Source organism: Amblyomma americanum, chromosome 6, assembly GCF_052857255.1.
Source record: "Amblyomma americanum isolate KBUSLIRL-KWMA chromosome 6, ASM5285725v1, whole genome shotgun sequence".
Taxonomy (NCBI): domain Eukaryota; kingdom Metazoa; phylum Arthropoda; class Arachnida; order Ixodida; family Ixodidae; genus Amblyomma; species Amblyomma americanum.
The window spans coordinates 166,164,872-166,184,213 of NC_135502.1; the positions used below are offsets into that span (position 1 = coordinate 166,164,872).

Below are 19,342 nucleotides of genomic sequence, written 5' to 3' on the forward strand. Positions count from 1 at the left end.
AAGCGGAAGCCCATTATCCATTTAGTGGTAAGAGGGAAAGTAGAGGAATTCAGGATTTTGCTACAGAGCAGGACAGCTACCATAGTCCATCATAAAGTCAGCAATAAAATTCCAATAAGCAAGGGCGTCAGGCAGGGAGACACAGTGATTGATATTGGCCTGCTGAGTCACTCAGCAGGCGAGTCACAAAGCATGATCGGTGAGTTAGGCAGGCAGAGCGGAACAGTGGGTCTAAACGTTAACATGCAGAAAACCAAGGTAATGTTCAGCAGTCAAATCTTTCTTCACGTCAAATTTTTATTTTCGCATCGCGAAATCCTGAGGGCCATGGACAAAAAGCCTCTGCATGGGCTTGGCTAAGCCCACAACCCTTTCAATACATGGCAGCATGGCATACAGCAAGATTTAGCAAGCAATTTTTTTTTATTAGTTGTGACAGAATTGCAAACTAGAAATATATGTAAAAGTGAATTTTCACAAAATCAGTGGCAATACATCTATATGCATGTGCAAAAGACCTATAAAAAGACCTAAACTACCTATATTTGTTTTGTATGAGGGCAGGAGGTGACACAGCATTTGAAGTCCATAATTTGTTTGTGATTGTGGAATTTCCTAGGTTTCGGCATGTCGGGTAGTACGGATATTTGTTTTAAGCTTTAGGTTAGCGATGTCAGATAACGTGTTATTACTTTTCACTCTGGTTTCATAGCGCCTGAGTAATTTGGCTTTGTACATTTCTGAGATGGGAAGTAAGTTTAGTTCAGTCAAAAGTGGTTGTGTATGACTTTCTAGTGGTGTGCTCATGATGGCGTGAATTACTTTTGTTTGTGGATATGAAGTTTATTAATATTTGAAACAGTAGTTGTGCCCCATACTAATTGGCAATAGTCTAGACTGGACAAAAAGAGTGATTTATACATCAGGAGTTAAATGCTTTTTGGAAAATGTGATCATAATTTTGAAAGAATGCCAGAGATACCTTTGTTACCAACGCTCTTGGGAATTCCATGACATGTGTTCATCAAAGAATACACCAAGTCACTTAACTACAGCCACAACTTCAATCACGGAATCGTTTAGTTTTAGAGCAGGTAATTGGCCTAGTCTATGGTTTATTGGCCGGGAAAAAAAAAAGCTTTTGTTTTTTTTTGTATTTGTATTTTGTGAATTTGCTGAACTTCAGGATGATAATTCTATCAGTACTTGATTTGAGTCTTTAATTAATTCTATGAGCTGTTCATTTGCATCTTTAATTATGTCGGCTGGTTTTGAGCTGCTAAGAAGCAGTAGCGTCATCAGCATAGGTGACGAACTCTCTGCAGGGCAAAGACTTTTACGTTTAAGTATTGACTGCTTTTGCTTCGAATGCATGACACTGCTTTTGCTACGAAAGATTTGTTTGGTTTATTTTTCTGACCTTTGTGATAAGCTAGTGCTTTAAGCACAGGGTAGAAGAAGCATCCTGTGATTTGTGTTTAGTTTTATCATTTTCAGCTTAATTGTTACTGGCTGGGTTGAGAGAGCGATAGAGCATTGTTACTTGCCTGAGTGAGGGTTATGAATATGCCCGTTTTCTTCCGATAAACAGTTGGTAGTGCACGTTGTGTTGCACTGCAGTTTTTTCAGGCATAGCTGACTCAGTTTGTAGGAGGACTGCCACAGTGACTCGGCAGTTAGGGTGCTCTACTACTGAGCCAGAGTTAATGGGTGTGAACCTGGCCGCGGCTGGCGGGGAAATGCAAAATGCGCCCATGTGCTATGTTATGTCAGTGCACATTAAAGATCCCCAGGTGGTCGAAATTATTGGGGAGCCCTGCACTACCGCACCTCTTTCTCTTTCTTCTTTCACACCCACCTTCCTGATGCGAGACAATTACTGCACCATTTCCTTTCCTTAAAAACCAATTTTCACTGCCTACTCACAGTGAGAATGAGGTGTCCAGTGCTTCCGTGTTTACACATACAGTAGAATCTTGGTGATACGAATCTCACGGGATCGCGAAAAAATGTGTCATCCGAAATTTCGTATCACCCAAACGAACTAAATTCATATGCAGAAGCATAGAAGATGCATGCATGTAGATCTCTTTACGGCTGACTTGACTTATTCACGGCCTAGCGGCCACGCTACTCTCGGTTTCGTTTCGTTGATGTGAGGGCTGCGCACTACTGCTCACTGCTTGCGGTTGCGTGCTGCATGATTAGCAATCACAATTTCGGCGATGTGAGGGCCGCGCATCACTGCTCGCGGTGCATATCACGTGATTAGCGATCAGGATTTTGGTGATGTGAGAGCCGCACACTGCCGCTCACTGCTCGCGGTGCATACCACGCAATTAGCGATCGCAATTTCGGCGATGTGAGGGCCGCACACCGCCGTTTGCTAGCAATGCGATCGCATCATCAGCAATGTGCAGGCAGTGTTTAGTGCTTGAGGGTGCGATTGCGGCTTGCGCGTTCATATCATCCGGTGTGGCACGGGAGAGAGTTCGGAACATCCGGGATTCCGGACATTGTGCACAATGCACTGCGGCCGGGGAATTTTATGAATTCGTTTCAATTCGTATCAACCGTGTTCATATCACCGAGATTCTGCTGTAATTGCTTAGGTGCTTCCATGATTGGTCCGAGACCGTTCTCCCGAGTAAATCACCCCAGGAGAGCCGAGCACCAGGCTGGGGCAAATCTTGTACCCATGAGAACACACTAGGCATCGAACCCAGCACCTGCAAAACCTGAGGTGGATGTGGAAAAGCTGGCGGCATCTTTCAGTGTACGGCGATTGCACAGAAAATGTGGCTTGATGGCCACATGACGCACACAGCAAGCTGAGCACCGCCATTTCAGACAATCAAATGCATGCTGTTCATATCTATATGTCCTCCCCACTGGCCCAGCTCAGTGTGGCGGCAGTTTTCCCGGCAACAGTGGTGCCAAAATTATTGCGATGCAACTGTTCTGTGTTCCGGGTGGTGTCATACAATTTTTTATAGCTTACATGTGCTAGTAAAATTGGAGGCTAGCTTGCGATAGGGATTCAAACCAATGACATATGCACCTTGATTTGTATGCCTTCCCAGAAGGCACGCTTTAGGTGTCCACCGAGATGTGAGACAGTTGCTGCGCCACTTGCTTTTCTCAAAAATCAATTTTCATGCAACTGTTCAGGGTGGTGCCATTCATATGCACGTGCGTGAGTGGAAGTCAGTGGTTTCAGATTTCCGCAGGAAGCAGTCTTACGAGTGTCTGCCGAATTTTTTGCTCGTGTTGATGTGGCTGTGACTGTGAGCATGGTTGTTATGTGGCAGGCTCAGGGAGGAACGGAAACGCAAAGAGCAACAGGAGCGCGAGGAAGCTCCCAGGGACGACAGGGCAGCTCAGGTCCCTCCGCCCAGGTCCCTCAAGCCTGCTGCTGCTGCTGCAGTCAATGGTGGGCACAACTCACCTCGTGTTTACGATGACAACAGCCACTTGGTTAGTGCCAACAAAGATGATGTGGCCGTCAACAGTTTACCTGTAACGCACAGGTAGAACAAACATTTGCAACCACGAAATTTGGTTAGTTACAGCGTACACGCTGTTACCAGGAACTCGTGTGCTGGGGCCTCTCTGAAACAAGTAGATTTTAAACAGTACACCCAGTGTACTGGGTTGTGTTTTAGAAACATATTTCATTTATTTAGATTCGGCGTCATGTTCGACGTGATGCATCATTGGTGGATGCTGCCTAGATTATGTTGTAAAATGCAAACGTCGAGTATTTGCTGACTTTCGGGCTGTACACAACAAAGTCATCTGTGTGCAAGTGGAATGTGCATGGAATTTCCTGAACAGTATTAATGTAGATGAGAAACAACAATGGTGCCAAAACAGACCCTTGAGGTACATCGGTTGGAGCATCTTCAGAGTGGGACGTAGCACCTTTAATTACGACGTACTGAGTCGTTTCTTCTTATTATTATTAGGGTGGTACAAGCATGATTTAAAGCAATGGCATGTACAGAAAAAAACATGCGCTGAGCGCTGGTTATATAATAGAAAGCACAATAAGCACACAAGGCTCAGCTGGGCTCAACAAGAACAAATAAATAAAAGGTTCATTATCACCACACGGTTACAGCAAAGAAGCAAACTAGCAAATAATACATGCAATAGCATTATCCTAAACTTGATAAAAACACAGTTAACGTTGGTGCAGAGGCCTGTTGTTAGGAGAGGGAAACGGGGTAATAGTTAGATTATGCCTTTGGCGAGTAGCGTAGCCAGAAGAGAAAGATATATTGGTTATGTCAGTTTTGTAGTGGCCATTAATTAATTGGTATAAAAACATCAGTCGTGAGTAATAATTTCTTTGTGCCAAAGGAGAGATTCTCTCTTTTAAAAGATCTGCAACAGAAGTTCTGGTAAGTGTGTTATAAATGAAACACAAAATTCTGCTCTGTACTTTTCTAGTCTAGCAATACTTGTTTTTGTAAAAGAGTCCCAAGTCATGACAGCGTAGTTTAAAATGGGTAACACAACTGATTCATAAGAGACGTGCAGCAGGAGTAGAAAACTTGAGCGCATGCCTGAGGAAAAAAGTTTACTGTTAGTGTTCGCGATTACGTAGTTAACATGGGTACTCCAGTTAAAATCTTTCGAGATCCACAGCCCTTAGTGCTTACACCTGCTTACTTCAGAAAGCAATGTATTATCAATACTGTAGAAAAAATTAAAACAGTTTTTTTCAACATTGATGACCATCTGCCAGTCATGACACCACGAAACAACTTTTTGAAGCGCACTGTTCAATAATAATTGGGCTGTCAATTTCAGGGCTACAAGACGCACTAAGAAGAAGAGGAGCACCATGGTCCGAAATTCTGGGAACTACTTCACTTTAGGCACAATACTGCCGCTAACAAAAAAAAGATCTAGGACCGATTCGGAAGGACCCTGTATCCTTGTAGGCTCTTCAACTACTTGCAAAAGATCAAAATGAAAGACGATGTCCAGGAGAATATCGGCTGAGGCATCGCTAGATTTACTGTGCGACATATAGTAGGCCAGTTCACATTACGCAAATTAAAGTCCCCTGCCAAAATAACCCAATCACTCGGCCTGACATATGTGCTCATGTATTTCCGCAAGTCCTCTAGAACATTTGTGGCAGAGGTAAGAGGTCTGTACATCGCTCCCGACACATATCCAACATTGTCATAATAAGCTTTACAAAAATAGATTCTAAGTTAGGCACATCTGCAATTTTTGGCAAATTTAGGCACGTCTTGAAAACAATACACACACCACCACCTTTAGTGTCGTGATTTTTTGCAAACAGACTGAATCCACTCATCTAACCATAGCGGGGTGTATCCCAAGTGAAGCTAGTGTATATAATAAAAGAGTATGCGGTATGCAGTCAAATGCTTTTTAAAATTAAAAAAAATATGCAGTCAACTTGGTTTCCACAGTTTTAATATGAAAAAATATCATGACTGAATTCCAGCAATTGCGTGGCACATGACAGACCAGACATGAAACCATGCTGTACATTTGCAAAGAAATGATTAGTTTCCAAATGGTTTATAATGGCACTGTAAATAATATGTTATGGTATTTTGCAGTTTACGCTTGTAAGGGAAATTGGACAGTAATTTGAGACCTCAGCTTTGGAGCCACTTCTTTGGTTCGGGGCTGTGCTAGCCATTTTCCACTGTGTTGGAAGAAAACCCGAGCCTAAAAATTTTCTATAAAGCCATCATCAGCCTGACTACTGCCCAAGCCCACTTCTTCCTCTTGATGGATGGACGGGCAGGGCAGACGAGCAGATGTGCGATATGAAATATCAACTCCCCCCAAAAAAATCTGTTGAAACATTTTTTTTCCCGACCCTCTACCTGAGTTGATGTCAACTTTTTTGCAACAAGGTTGGTTCATCACTTGAGTATATACGGTATTTCAGATACTCTAAGGGCTTTTGTGGGCATTACATAGGGGTGATTCATTAAAGAAAACACAGCCGATTTATCGTACAAAATACAAAGGGCTGAAAACAGGAACAAGCAGTCTGTGAAGCCAGGCACAAATTAATAAGAGAAAAATGTAGCTGTGAGCAGGTTCTTGAAGAATATGAAAAAATACACATTTAGCAAGGTAGGCAAACAAAGTAGTTTGGAAAGAATAACAAATATTCTAACATCGAAAGTTTACAGAACATAGCATCAGCATGTAATTGCCAACACGCTCACAAAAAAAATTATGTAGCAGGGACCTCCAGTGCATTTGCCCACACAGCCATTGATTTGAAATAAAATGATGTGGGTTGGTGCTGTGTCGAAATATGCAAAAAATTGTTAATGTAACTAAATCCGAGGGATGGATTCATTGTTCATTTGAGAAGTTTCTTTGGTCACATCAGCTCATTCATTGGACTATTTCATAAACAGGAACTGCGGGCCCCACCACAGCTCCACAGGAAAGGCCGCAAACTGCGTCGATGCGAAGCACCAGTGGCCTCACTCGATCGCGGTCCTTTCCCAACTTGTCCATGGCTGCGGAGGAGACCAGTGCAGAGTCTGCAGCTGCTGCCAATAGCGTTCCACAGTTTGACCGCACGCTGAAGCCGTCGCAGAGGTGAGCTGCACCTTACCCGAGAACGAGCCCTGGATGCTGATCCCGTGGGATCGAATCCCGGTGGGGGTCCACAGGGGCTGTCATGCTGCAGGAAACATGTCTCAGTTTGAGCACCGTGAAACCGCTGCAGGCTTGTATCTTTCCTCAAAAGAGCCCTCTCCCATTCTGTCAGTGCCACGGATGCCTCGCTCACGTGTGAAGACATGGAATGCCTCGGTGATATCCCACGTAGGTTGATCTTGGTGACTACGGTGCAACTGTTTCGCCCAGATAGGGAGTGCAACCACAGGCTTGCTAGTGTGCCACCAAATTTGATGAAGCTGAGCCTTCCAACGGCTTATCATGTTCCAACAAGTCCTCGTTCAGGCACCTGCCTGTTTGGCACACACATGCATGGGTTTGGGCAGGGCATGTAATGCAAAGGCAAGATACTCGATGGTTGAGAACAACTTCAATTGGGGCCAGACGGTCCATAACACTCGAGACAGGAAACAATAGCGCCAGCACGGACCGATACAGCAGGGCAAGTGCTTGTCTTTCTTCAGTGGTGATTCCACGAGATGGCAAGCGCAGCAGGGGATTAAGAGGATGGGGTGGCCGCAGCTGGTGCACAACAGGGGAGAGGCCTTTGCCCTGCAGTGGGCGTTATCGGCATGAGGATGCCTGGCCGCACAAGAGCGACTTGCACTATGTCACAAGGAAGCGTGACAAGGGTGGTCCCACTCGCGTTGCAGCTCTTGTGTTTTGCCAGTAATGCCATGCCCCTCCTGTCTGTAAAACTGTCCAAGTAACCTATGCCAAGTACCGTATAAACGCGTGTAAGGGCCGCACTTTTTTTCCCAGATTCGGGGGGCAAATTTCGGGGTGTGGCCCATACACGCGATTTTCGAAAAAAAAAAAATTTTTTTTCAAGTCAAAGCAAACCAATCTGGAATGCGCGGCATTTATTTACCGTTCAGGCATCACTCACGGAGTCTTCAGACTCCGAGCTGGTGCTGTGTTCAGGTAAATGTTCAGCCCACAGAAAGTCGTCTTCGGTCCCGTCTAAACTGTTTGAAATTCTGGTCACTTTGAAACTCCGGGTTACAATGTCACTCGACACGGAATTCGACGCAGACAAAATCCATCCAAGCACAGTCGCGAGCGGTGCCCTCTTAAGCCGCCCTGTCGGCGTCTCATCGTGATTGCCATTGGCCATCCATTCCGAATACTGCCTTCGAAATTCAACCTTAAAAGGCCGATTGACGCTTACATCCAGGGGTTGCAGCATGCCGGTGAGGCCGCCCGGTATCACGGCCATGTCTGTGCGGATACCGCGCAGGCGTTCCTTAGCCCTACCCGTCAAGTGACTCCGGAAGCTGTCCAAGACGAGGAGCGATCTTCGGGCCAGCATGGCGCCTGGGCGCTTCTCCCAAACGCTTTTTACCCAGTCGAGCACAAGTTCATCGTTTATCCAGCCCTTTTCTTGGGCGCGAACTACAATTCCCTTGGGGAAAACGCCTTTAGGAATCGTTTTTCTTTTCAGGATGACATAGGGGGGCAGCTTCCGCCCGTCCGCGGTGACGCACAGCATAACGGTACACCGTTGGCGCTCCGCGCTGGTTGTCCACACGAAAACACTCTTCTTTCCTTTCAGTTCAACTGTGCAGCTCTCGGGACAGTCGAACCACACGGGGGTCTGGTCGGCGTTCGCTATCTGCGAAAATATATAGTTGTGCTCATGACGCAGACGGATGACATACTTCTGAAAGTTGAGCACCTTGTCGGTGTAGTCGGGGGGCAGCCGCTGGCACAGCGTGGTCCTTCGCCGAAATGTTAGGCCCTTCCTCTTCAGAAATCTTCGTACTCAGCCGGCACTAGCCTTGAAATCCTCATGCGGTATGCTTTTAGCACGCGCCAAGGCTTGTGCCCTCACGCGCAGCATGTCCGGTGTCAACGCGTAGCCGTTGTTCCTCACTTCCATTGAATAGCATAGCAGCTCTTCTTCTAGCTCAGGAAATTTGCATGGCTTGCCTCGGAAAGCGCGCTTTTTGGAGCTGGTATTCTTCAATGCATCTCTTTGTCCGCACCACCGTCGGACACACTTCTTGTCCACGTCAAATTTTCTGCCCGCGGTACGCTTGCCGTGTTCGAGAGCGAACTCCACTACTTTCAGTTTAAAGCCCGCCGTGTAGCTGTTGAGGTGCTTGCCCATCGTGCAACAGTGACAATACTCACAGGCAGTTCATGAAAAAGCGAAGAACGACAGCACACGAGAGCAACAACTATGCCAAGCGACCACGCTAACACAACCACCGAAAAACGCATGCTTTGACAGCCAGAACAGTACAAAGTTAGACCTGGTGATACCGATGCCGATACGGATAGCGGAAGTACAGTAGCAGAAGCTCGCAGCAGAGGAAAAGGTGATGATGATGACCCGCGGCCTTGGGCGCCATCCATGGGCGGCACCTCGAAGCTCCTGTGCGCATGTATTTCGAAGGCTATTCTTTCGTGTTTCCTGGAAAGCTTGGGTGCGGCCCTTACACGGGTTTTTTTTTTCTTCAAATATTTCCTTTGGGAATAGGGGGTGCGGCCCTTACACGGGTGCGGCCCTTACACGCGTTTATACGGTATATGAGCATTTACAAAGGTACTTGTAAATCGCACATGTTGACAGTGTTGTTAACAATTTTAAAAGTGGTTTGTTATCTTCGATACAAATGGTTGAGGACACATCTGGTTCACAATTTCAGAGGCAACATATTCCACTCATGAATCACATGCGGGAAAAATTAAAATTTCAATGCATCACTACGGTATCTCTATCTGGATAGATGCTTTTCATGTTTTGTTCTTGTGACACGTGTGTTAGGCTCAAGCAGATATCTAGTGTTATCAAGTTTTGCGCCATCATTCAAAAGGAGGTACAGAAACTTAAGTCGCAACAGTCTGGCTCATGTGTGGATTGTAGGGAGGCCAGCTTTTTGCAGAAGCAGTGTGAGGGATTCATGACGACTGTATTTGTTGAAAATAAATCGGACAGCTTTTCGCTGGACGCTTTCTAATCTATCAGTATATTGCTTAGGTAATAACACTGTATTCTATCACAGATGAAATGTATATGCCAAAAGTTTTGTTTGCAGTGAAGCAAGTCAAAGGGAACGTCTTGTAAAGGGCAGAATACGCCTTTGTGGTAATGTGTGTCACGTGGTCGTTCCATCATAGGTCCGAGGCAATAATCATGCCAAGATACTTGAACTGCTCTACCTTTGTGAGTGTCTTGTCGATTTCATAGCTGTGATTTAATGGCTGTTTCTTTCTAGTTACTGTCAGGCAGACAGTTTTTTCCTGGTTGAGGGCCGTCTGCCAGTTGTCACACCATTTTGATACATACTACAGCGAGTTGTTTAGGGCTGTTTGGTCGGCAGGGCTATTGATTTCTTTGTAGATGACACAGTCATCCGTGAACATGCATACTGTTGCATCGATATTCTTGCTCAGATCATTAATAAAAAGAAGGAAAAGAATTGGTGCAAGCACTGACCGCTGTTGCACGCCAGATAATACTCCTGCCAAATTCGACTCACTGTTTTCAAAGTAGACAAACTGGTGTCGGCCATTTAAATAAGCTTTTAAGTTTTAACCAGTTAGTGATTGTCCCGTTACCAAAGAAGTGAACTAGCTTATAGTGAATTTTAGATTGAGATACCCAGTTCAAGGCTTTTGACAAATCAAGGAATATCATATCTGTTTGCCCCCCTTTATCGATTGTCATAGCTAGGCCATGGACCATTTCTAGTAATTGTGTTGTCGTAGATTGATAAACTTTTTCGGAAGCCATGTTGATTGGGAATAATTAATTTGTGGTCTTCAACACACATTGCAATGTGCTTCAAAATTAAATTTTCTAGGATTTTACAGGCCATACATGTAAGAGAAGTAGGATGGTAGTTGGAAACAAACATTGGCTTGGTCTCCTGATTTATATATTGGAATTACCTTAGCTATTTTCCGCATTTCTGGTTGTGCTGCAGTTTCTATTGATTTATTGTATAAAACCAGCAGGTATTTCGAAACCCATTCAGCGTAACATTTCAGGAATGCATTCGTTAAATTGTCTGGGCCTGTCAATTTCTTCGTGTCAGTACTGAGAAGTAAGGCAAATATTCATTCTTCAGTTATTGTTATTCTCTTGAGTGTATTGTTGTTGCCACTAATCAGGGATTCTATCACATGGATGGTGCCATCATCAAGTGTAAAGCAGATTTTAAGTACTGTATTTACACAATTGCAAGTAGAACTACCTTTTTAAATTTGAAAATCCGAAGTGGGGGAGTCGACTTACAATCGAAACAAAAACATTGCACTATAAGTAAATGCGAGACAAACGAGATATCAGGCATGCTATTGCGTGGTTTCATTTTTGCTACGTGACTCCACCACATCGCTTTTGGTGCTGGTCTTGAGCAGCTGCTATGTCAACTTGCAAAACTGGCATCCCCTCCTCACGCGCGTGGGCGGCGGCCGATGGTGGCTATTGATAAGTAGCAAACTGGCACCCCACACATGGATGCTGACTGCGGTTGCTAATAAGCGGCGGCGACCCGATAACGCTATCGCGTTCTACGGGAAGCTCAACCGTACAGCAAGTTTTCTTCTTACTTTCAAATGCGCGCTCGGCGCTCAAGGGAGCATTGATAGTTGATGGAAGAGCCGCTGTTCCCATGCAGGCGGCACCCCCACTCGGAACGACAGCGGTGCCAGGGAGTGTAGATAGCCGACGGAAGAGCCGACACCAGTCACCAGTCTCTTTGGCTCTGATGCATTTGACTACCGCCGGCCACGTTTCACTTGTTTTTAATGTAGTGCTTCGTCAGTCATCATTTGTGCTCCAGGTCCGGCAAGTGACCGGCGCTCGTTCATAGCTACATTCAAGATGGCTGCCATTTTTTTACACCGAAGAAACGAAGAGCTGTGTGCTGGGCCGCAAGTTCGATGTACACAACGGGTGATACAGACGTGGCAACTGCAGCGAGGAAAATTTTCAGCTGTTCCACGCAATGTCGTGATGTGGCTGTTTGTGAAGTGCGGGATTTTGCTGCACGACGACGTTAAAACAACGTGCTGTGGGACCTCAACAGTGATCACAATGGCAGCGCTAGTGAGGACGATGGCGCAAGTGTGGACGAGTAGTCTAGTGACTAATGCATTTTCATTTTGGAATGTGCCCATGGGCACGGCCGCGCGCGACAGCCGATAGCAGCTGGTGATAAACGGCGGCAGCTGGATAATGCCATCACGTTCAACTATTTAAAAACAGGCTTAAACAACCTCCGAATTTTTCTTTTATTTTTCAGAAATGTGATTTGGGGTGGGGGGGGGGGGGGGGGGGGGCAACTTACATCCGAGTCGACTTACAATCGTGTAAGCACGGTAATTGTTAAAGGAGGTAGCTGTGATTAGTTCTCCGTTCAGATGGAGTGTACTCTTTCTAGTCTTTGAGGTCAAGTACTGCCAGAATTTATGTGCAGCAGTCTTTATAAAATTAGTTAATGTGACGTTCATACATTCTTGCTTGGCCGCTTTCACAGCTTGTTTGAGTGCCTGTGAATGGCTGTGGATTTTCGCAGTGTAACTCGGCAAGTGAAGTCTGCATTTCAGCTTTCTTAATCGAGCAATTTTGCGCTTAAGATATATACCGTATTTACACGATTGTAAGTCGAATGTAAGTCGACCCCCCCTCAAATCACATCTCTGAAAAAAAAACAAAAGTTGACGCAAATGTAAGTCGACCCCCAAATCGCATGTCCGGAAAAAAACAAAAAACGGTGGACATGCTCAGAAACGAAAATTTATTGCATAAATGGGCGATTCATCCTCACTTGAGTCATCTTCAGTGGTAATGCTGTCGTCGTCGTCATCGCTGCTCCGGTCCCACAGCACGTCATCCTCCACGCAAAGCCCGCACTTCCTAAACAACCGCACGATGACATCGCGTGGTACGGCCGCCCAAGTGGAAATCGCCCACCCACACACAGCCGCCAGGGAGGCTCTCTTCACGCGCCGCGTTGGTGTAAGTTTCCGCCCGTCCGCCGCCAGCCACTCGTTATACTGACACTGGAGCAAGTCCTTGAATGGCTTGTTAATGCCAACTTCTAGTGGCTGCAGCTACCCCGTCAGACTGCTGGGAATCACCAGCATATCTGTTTGTTCTTTTCATAGCTCTGCCTTCACTTTCGCGGTAAGGTGGCCGCGAAATGAGTCCAGCACGAAGAGGTTCAGATTGCAATCTTTGAGGGATGCCCCTGGCCTCAAAGGCCACACCCGATGGTACCAATCAATAACTAAGTCGTCCGTCATAAAGCCTTTTTCATTCACTCGCACAATCACACTTTTCAGGAACATTTCCAGTGGCATTGTTTTTCATTTGAAGACGATGTACGGTCGGAGCTTTGTGCCATCTGCCAAGCATGACAGCATAACAGTGAACAGAAGTTTCTCATTTCCTGCTTAACCTCGCGAGCTTTCCTCACGCTCATTGTTGTGTTGCTCGTCATGTCAAAGTAGATGGGAGTCTGGTCCACATTGCTGATTTGGTCGAGCAGGTATCGCCGCGAGTCGTGGAGCTTGAGGTAGTGCATATGGAAGGCGAGAACTTTCTCCCCATAAGCAGCAGGCAGCTTCTAGCATACACTAGTATTCCGATGAAGAGAGAAGCCAGCCCTCTTCATAAATTTCGAAGCCCTCCTGACTTTGAAGTCTGTTCGGAGTATCCCAGCTTCCGCAGCGAAGACCCGGGCTTGTTGCGTGATCATTTCGCATGTTACTGGATGGGACCGACCACGTATTTCGGTGACATACGCTGCAAGCTTGACCTCCAGCTTCAGAAAGCGTCCTGACTTTGGCCCGCGGAAACCTTTTCGGTTGGAGTCGCAGTCGAAAATTCTGTCTCGCTGCTTCTGCCACTCCTGCACCAACCATTCAGAAGCGTCGAACATGTCGCCCGCCGCGCAGTTGTCAGTTTCTTCGGCGTAAACGATGGCCTCCCTCTTGAACGCGGCAGTGAATGAGCGCCGAATGCTTTTCGAACCTGGAGAGCTCATGGCGAAGCACGCGGCCAGCAGTCGAGTCAAAAGCACCAACTCCAAGCACCACCAAACAAAAAGTGATCGGTGTCGGGTCGTCAGCTCTTCCAGCAAACATCGGCATTCCCCTGAAGTGCCGCCATCTAGCCGCCGTATTACGCAACCAACTGAAATAGCGGCTCTTCCATCAGCTAGCGACACTCCCGGGCGCTGGCGCAGACTCTGCGATTGGAACAGCGGCCCTTCCTTAACTATCGATACTCCCGCGAGTGAAATGAAATGACATTGGTTTTTGGGGAAAGGAAATGGCGCAGTATCTGTCTCAAATCTCGGCGCCAACCAAGCTATAAGGGAAGAGATAAAGGAGGGAGTGAAAGAAGAAAGAGGTGCTGTAGTGGAGGGCTCCGGAATAATTTATACCACCTGGGGATATTTAACGTGCTGTACTGGCATGCCTTTGCGTTTCGCCTCCATCAAAACGCTGCCACCGCGGCCAGGTTCTAACCCGGGTATCCTGCTCAGTAGCCGAGTGCCCTAACCTCTGAACCACCGCGGCGGGTAGCGGTGTGTGCAGTAAAAGTAAAAAATGAAAAATCCTTGCCAGAAAGCCCGCAGAATATCTGAATGCTACGCTTGGAGCCGTAGAGCAAACAAAAAATTGTAACGTGGCAGTAGCATCCCTGATAGATAATTTTTCTTGCTTTTATTGGCAATTCAAAGCTTCACTTCAATTATAAGTCGACCCCCTTCACTTCGGAGTTTTAAATATAAAAAAAAAGGGTGCACTTACAGACTTACAATCGTGTAAGTACGGTAATTACTCTTGTTATCCATGGGTTTGTTCTGTGTGCTGGCTTGGTTTTTTGTGGGATATACTTGAATAAGCAATCTTGCACGATTGTTACAAAAGATAGCCATAACTGGTTGACAGACACTGGTAACTTGAGAGCTAGAACGAAAATTTGTGTATGACAGTTCCAAATGGCCAAGAATGGTAGTATTATCCACTTTGGACCAGTCAGAAATCCATGCTTTCACTCTTTGAACAGAAGTCGGTGTTCTTAATGGGAGGACGCATAATGTAGCGTTGCGGTCTGAAAAATCGTCTACTACCTCACATGGATAATTTGTAAGCTGAACTATGTCACTAATAAACGCAAAATCAAGGGTACTAGTACTTTTTTTCGTAATGTGGATTATTTGAACGAGACCAAAGTTAAAAGAGATATCAAGCAGTGCTTTTGAGCTAAGTATGTCTGTGTTACCATGGCAGAGGGTTTTCCAGTTGACGCAAGGGAGGTTAAGATCGCCCATAAGAACGGCATTTTTTGACTTGCTTAAGTGATGTTCCATGTAATCTGTCATCAGACACAACGTTTCATCGGTATCATCAGGTGGCCAGTACATTGTGCCTAAGTGAAGTAAGCATTGACCCATGGTGATTTTGCACCAAAGTGCTTCAACGTCATCGATAACTGGCATGGTTGCTGCGTGTTTGCTATCTTTGATCAAGACTGCCACTCCACCGCCACGTGTACCTCGGTCCTTACGCATCACGGTAAAGCCAGGCGGAAAAATATCCGCATCTGAAATGCTGGGAGAGAGCCAGATTTCTGATAACGTCAGGGTTATGTTCGATTATAAAGGCTTCAAGTTCAGTTGTTTTATTCACAAGGCTTCTGGCATTTATGTTGGCTATTGTTAAGAAGTAGAGCGTGTCGTGTTTGCTCATTTTTTTTTTTTTGCTTCATGTTACTCGTTTCTTTCCTACAGCTACTGTGGTTTCCTTATCATCGTCCCAGGTATAGAGCACATCGTTAACTTTAATCTTGTCAAAGACCAACGAAACTTTTTCACCTTTATCCTTGTTTGGCTTACAGCTGTCCCAAAGCTTTTTTCGGGTGTTGTGAAGTTGTGGTGAGAATTCTTCGCTTACTGATATTTCCAAGTCCTTCAATTTGTGGCAGTTTTGGAAGATTTTTGCTTTGTCTCGAAAATCACATAACTTTGGAATGACAGGTCTGGTTTTGTTGGCCTTTGCTGCGCCTAGGCGATGAATTCTTTCAACTCCCGAGATTGTTACACCAAGGGTGGTAGCTGTAACACCCTCGATTACTTCCGTCTCAAGGTCCTCTGTAGTTTCTTCTATTGATTCTTTTATCCCGTAGACAATTACATTATACCTCCTACTCCTGCTGTCTAGGTCGTCAACTTGTAGTAGTAATTTGTTCATGCTGCTTTCTAAACACGAAACCTTCTCATCGACGCCAGCTGTTCTCAATTGTAGAAGGGATAGCATGTCCAGTTTAGCGTGGACTGCTTCTAATGACTCGTTAGTGGTCTTGTTTTCGTTTTTGATCTCATTAACATCAGCAGCAACCTTGCACACTTTACTCAACACTTCTTGCAAAGTAGGGCCTGGATTAGATTCCATGTCGTCGGCTAACAACAGCAGGCACTTTAAAGAGGCGGAATATTCAGAGATGGTAGAATACATTTGCCATGGGCATGGCAGCAGCAACAAGGAGATGTCATTGCTTCTAAAACATTTGAACTGTTGTCTTACCTGAATGAAGAAAACAAGAGGGTTACTGGTCATCATCCTAGCAGTGCCGCCATGCCCAATGCCTGGGTGGGGTGTGTCGCCATATCTATAGGCAGGTGATATCGATGCCGTTGTGCTCCCTGGCACGCTTTCGGGTGGCGCGCAGCCGAGGAATTCTAGCTGGCCGAGCATCCCGTCGCAGGCAGCCTGGTCCCACGGATTATTGCAGCGCTCGCCGGTCTGCAGAATGGATGGTGTCAGTCCCACATCAGGGATCCGGATGCCGTAGGCATAGTCGTTGACGTACAGCACAAGACCAAGGGCCTGAATGAAGAAAACGAGAGGGTTACTGGTCATCATCCTAGCAGTGCCGCCATGCCCAGTTCACAGTAGTAAAACACAAAATAAGCCAGTGGAAGATGCTCGCACTGCAACTATGGCTGTCGTCTGGTTGCCACCTGCGTCATCATATGGCACTTATAACTGGTTTAATGCACACTTGTCCTGTAGCTTTTTGTTGCAGTGTGCAGCCCCTGCCGTGCAGTCTTGTTGTTGTCACCTGGGCTTTTGGGATTTTCTGGTGGACCTGGTCTGTAAACATGGCCACAGTCTGGCAGTCATCAGGATGGGTAATAGCGGTGTACAGCAGGGTTTTTCTGCTCACATTGCAGTGTCGAGACCAATGCTGCCGTCATCTGTCGACAGCCGCGAGCACGCACTGGTGAAATGTTCTATCCTCGTGTCAGAAGTATCAGCCCATCATCTGGACAAGAGGTGGGTTTTGTCGCCAGTACTAATGTGACACGCATTTGCCACTTTCTCTGGACCTGGAAAGGGATAGGTAGTAGATTTCTTCATAACAGGTACGGAGGCGAAATTCTATTCGGTCGTTCCAGCTCCTATAGGTGGCGTGGCAGCAGTGCGACGTGGCGGATGAGTCGGTGATGGCGCCGATGCCATAGCGTCCATCTCTATAGAAGCAAAGTGACTTCTTGATGTTGTGGCTCCTTTGGTGTGATTTTTAGAGTGTAGATAAGCAGCAGTAAATGATTCTTGGTTATGAATAAGACCCTGTGCTTGAGTTTGGCTGCATTACAGGCTCGTAATAAATTTTTATCGATATGAGCATGGAATCCCTAGTTCGCAAGTTCCGCACGTGCGAGAACCCCGTTAGCGTTGAAACTTGCTAACTCAGCATGAAGTGCATATGAAAAGGCACGTGTTTGCTGGATGTATCAGCCGAGAACAAAAAAAAAATTCTCAGTTATCAATTGGCGCACTCTAAACTTGTAAAAAGGGGTATTGCCGTGAATGCCTTCTGCGCTTCTCTCAATAAGTCGTGCGAGCATTGCATCACAGAAAGTGTGAGACTGCAAAAGCTTCGCCTAGAGAACGCCGGGTTTCCAGAGGATACTCTGACATCTGTTGCAGAAAAGCTGCTGAAGGAAGTGAGAACTGGGAGGCAACAAAACCGTGACGATCCCCAGTGGCAGACTCAGCTTGTGGCTATGCCGTATCTTCACAACATGTCGCACCGTCTAAAAAGGGTGGCGAAAAAGTGTGCCGTTGATCTTGTTTTGACTGCCCTGAAGAAACTAGTGCGCTTGTGCCCACTCGTGAACAGCGAGGCAAGGAAGCCAATGTGCACTATGAACCACCAAAACAAGTTCGTACCGTGCAAAATCGGTGTTGTCTATAAAATCCCGCTCACTTGTGGCAAGGCTTATATTGGGCAATCAGGAAGATGCCTTAATGAAAGGCTGAGAGAGCACCGCTTGGCAACAGAATCCATATCAGCGAGGGGGAATCTCGCGGTGCACTGCAAACGCTGTCTCATCGAACGGTACCCTGGCGACCCTGACCCTGTACCCTGCACACCAGTCTTGCATGAAACAAGCATTCTAGGAACACTAAAAACGCAATCGGAACGGGAAATTTTCGAAGCTATGTGCATTGATAAAGAAGGTTCAAAATGTGTCAGCACCCCATCTGTTTATCTATCAAAAAAATAATTGTTGTTCTTGAAACGTGGCGTTGCTACTGCGCGTGTGTTAATATCAGCAATTGAGATGTCTTATATTGAATGTTTTTTCGAATAAACGACAGTTGAAGACTAGCGTACGTCCTGTGCATTTGTGTTCTTGTCCCTTGTGTTTACTAAGCGCTAGAAAATATGAGTTCAAACAATATCCAACTAGCCCAAGTTTCTGCCTTATTAAATGACATGGCTTAAATTTGCTTATGTGTACATATTGCTGTTTCTTGTACAGTCAAACCCGAATATATCGAATTCTAAGGGGATCAGAAAATAGTTCGATATAGCGAAAATTCGATACACAGATAGAGGCTTAACCTGCACTCGAGATCATTACAAATTGTGGCTTGCTGATCACAGCAGTCATGAAAGCACTTAATTTGACGGGAAAAAAAAATCTCTAATTTTCGACCGCTTTTTGCTGTGAGTAATGAAGTTGAAAACGCCAGTCTCGATTTTCTCGAGACCGTCCTGGTGCGACAGCCCGGTACCTACCATTTCACCGCAACAACACCGAATAAGGCTGAACGGTGATGTCAGTTCAGCGGCTGTGCATGGGCGCATCTCTTCTGGAACACAGTTGTCCTCATCGTCGCTGGAATCGCGTTCTTGAGCGGCAGCTATTTCCGCCACAATGGGCTCATCAGCGAGGTCAGCTACAGCCTGAACTGCCTGCCTTGCCTAAACAGTTGGTTACCGTGGCCTGCTTTACGTTGTTCCAAGTACCAGGGATCACCTGGATGGCGACGGGCAGGTCAATCTTGAGATCAGTTCCAATCCGCAGTTTTATGAGGAGCCGCTGAACAAGTCTCAGTCTGTATGTAGCCTACCTTGAAAGCCTTTATGATACCCTGGCCCATGGGCTGCTGTCTCGCTGTGGTGTTCGGCGGGAGAAACTTGAGTTCAATATTCTGCAGCTTGCAAGTCATTTGATGGGCCGAGCAGTTGTCTAACAGAAGGCAGACTCGGCAGCCCAACATGCCCAACTCTGCATCCCAAGCCTGCAGCCATTCAGCAAAAAGTTGGCATGTCATCCAGCAGACGGAAAGATGCTTGCAACTCTTGAAGCAGCAATGT

The 19,342-nt window shown here is 46.1% G+C and overlaps 1 protein-coding gene across 7 annotated transcripts in view; it reads left to right on the top strand.

Moving 5' to 3' along the window:
• LOC144094162 (ubiquitin carboxyl-terminal hydrolase 8-like) overlaps positions 1–19,342 on the top strand; it is a 402,680-nt gene that overhangs the window by 294,228 nt on the left and 89,110 nt on the right. For all 7 annotated transcript variants that reach the window (XM_077628075.1, XM_077628078.1, XM_077628079.1 and 4 more), the window contains 3 exons: positions 3,312–3,433; positions 6,432–6,618; positions 16,902–17,004. In XM_077628075.1, coding sequence (XP_077484201.1) covers positions 3,312–3,433; positions 6,432–6,618; positions 16,902–17,004 — 412 coding nt within the window. The remainder of the gene's footprint in view (positions 1–3,311; positions 3,434–6,431; positions 6,619–16,901; positions 17,005–19,342) is intronic.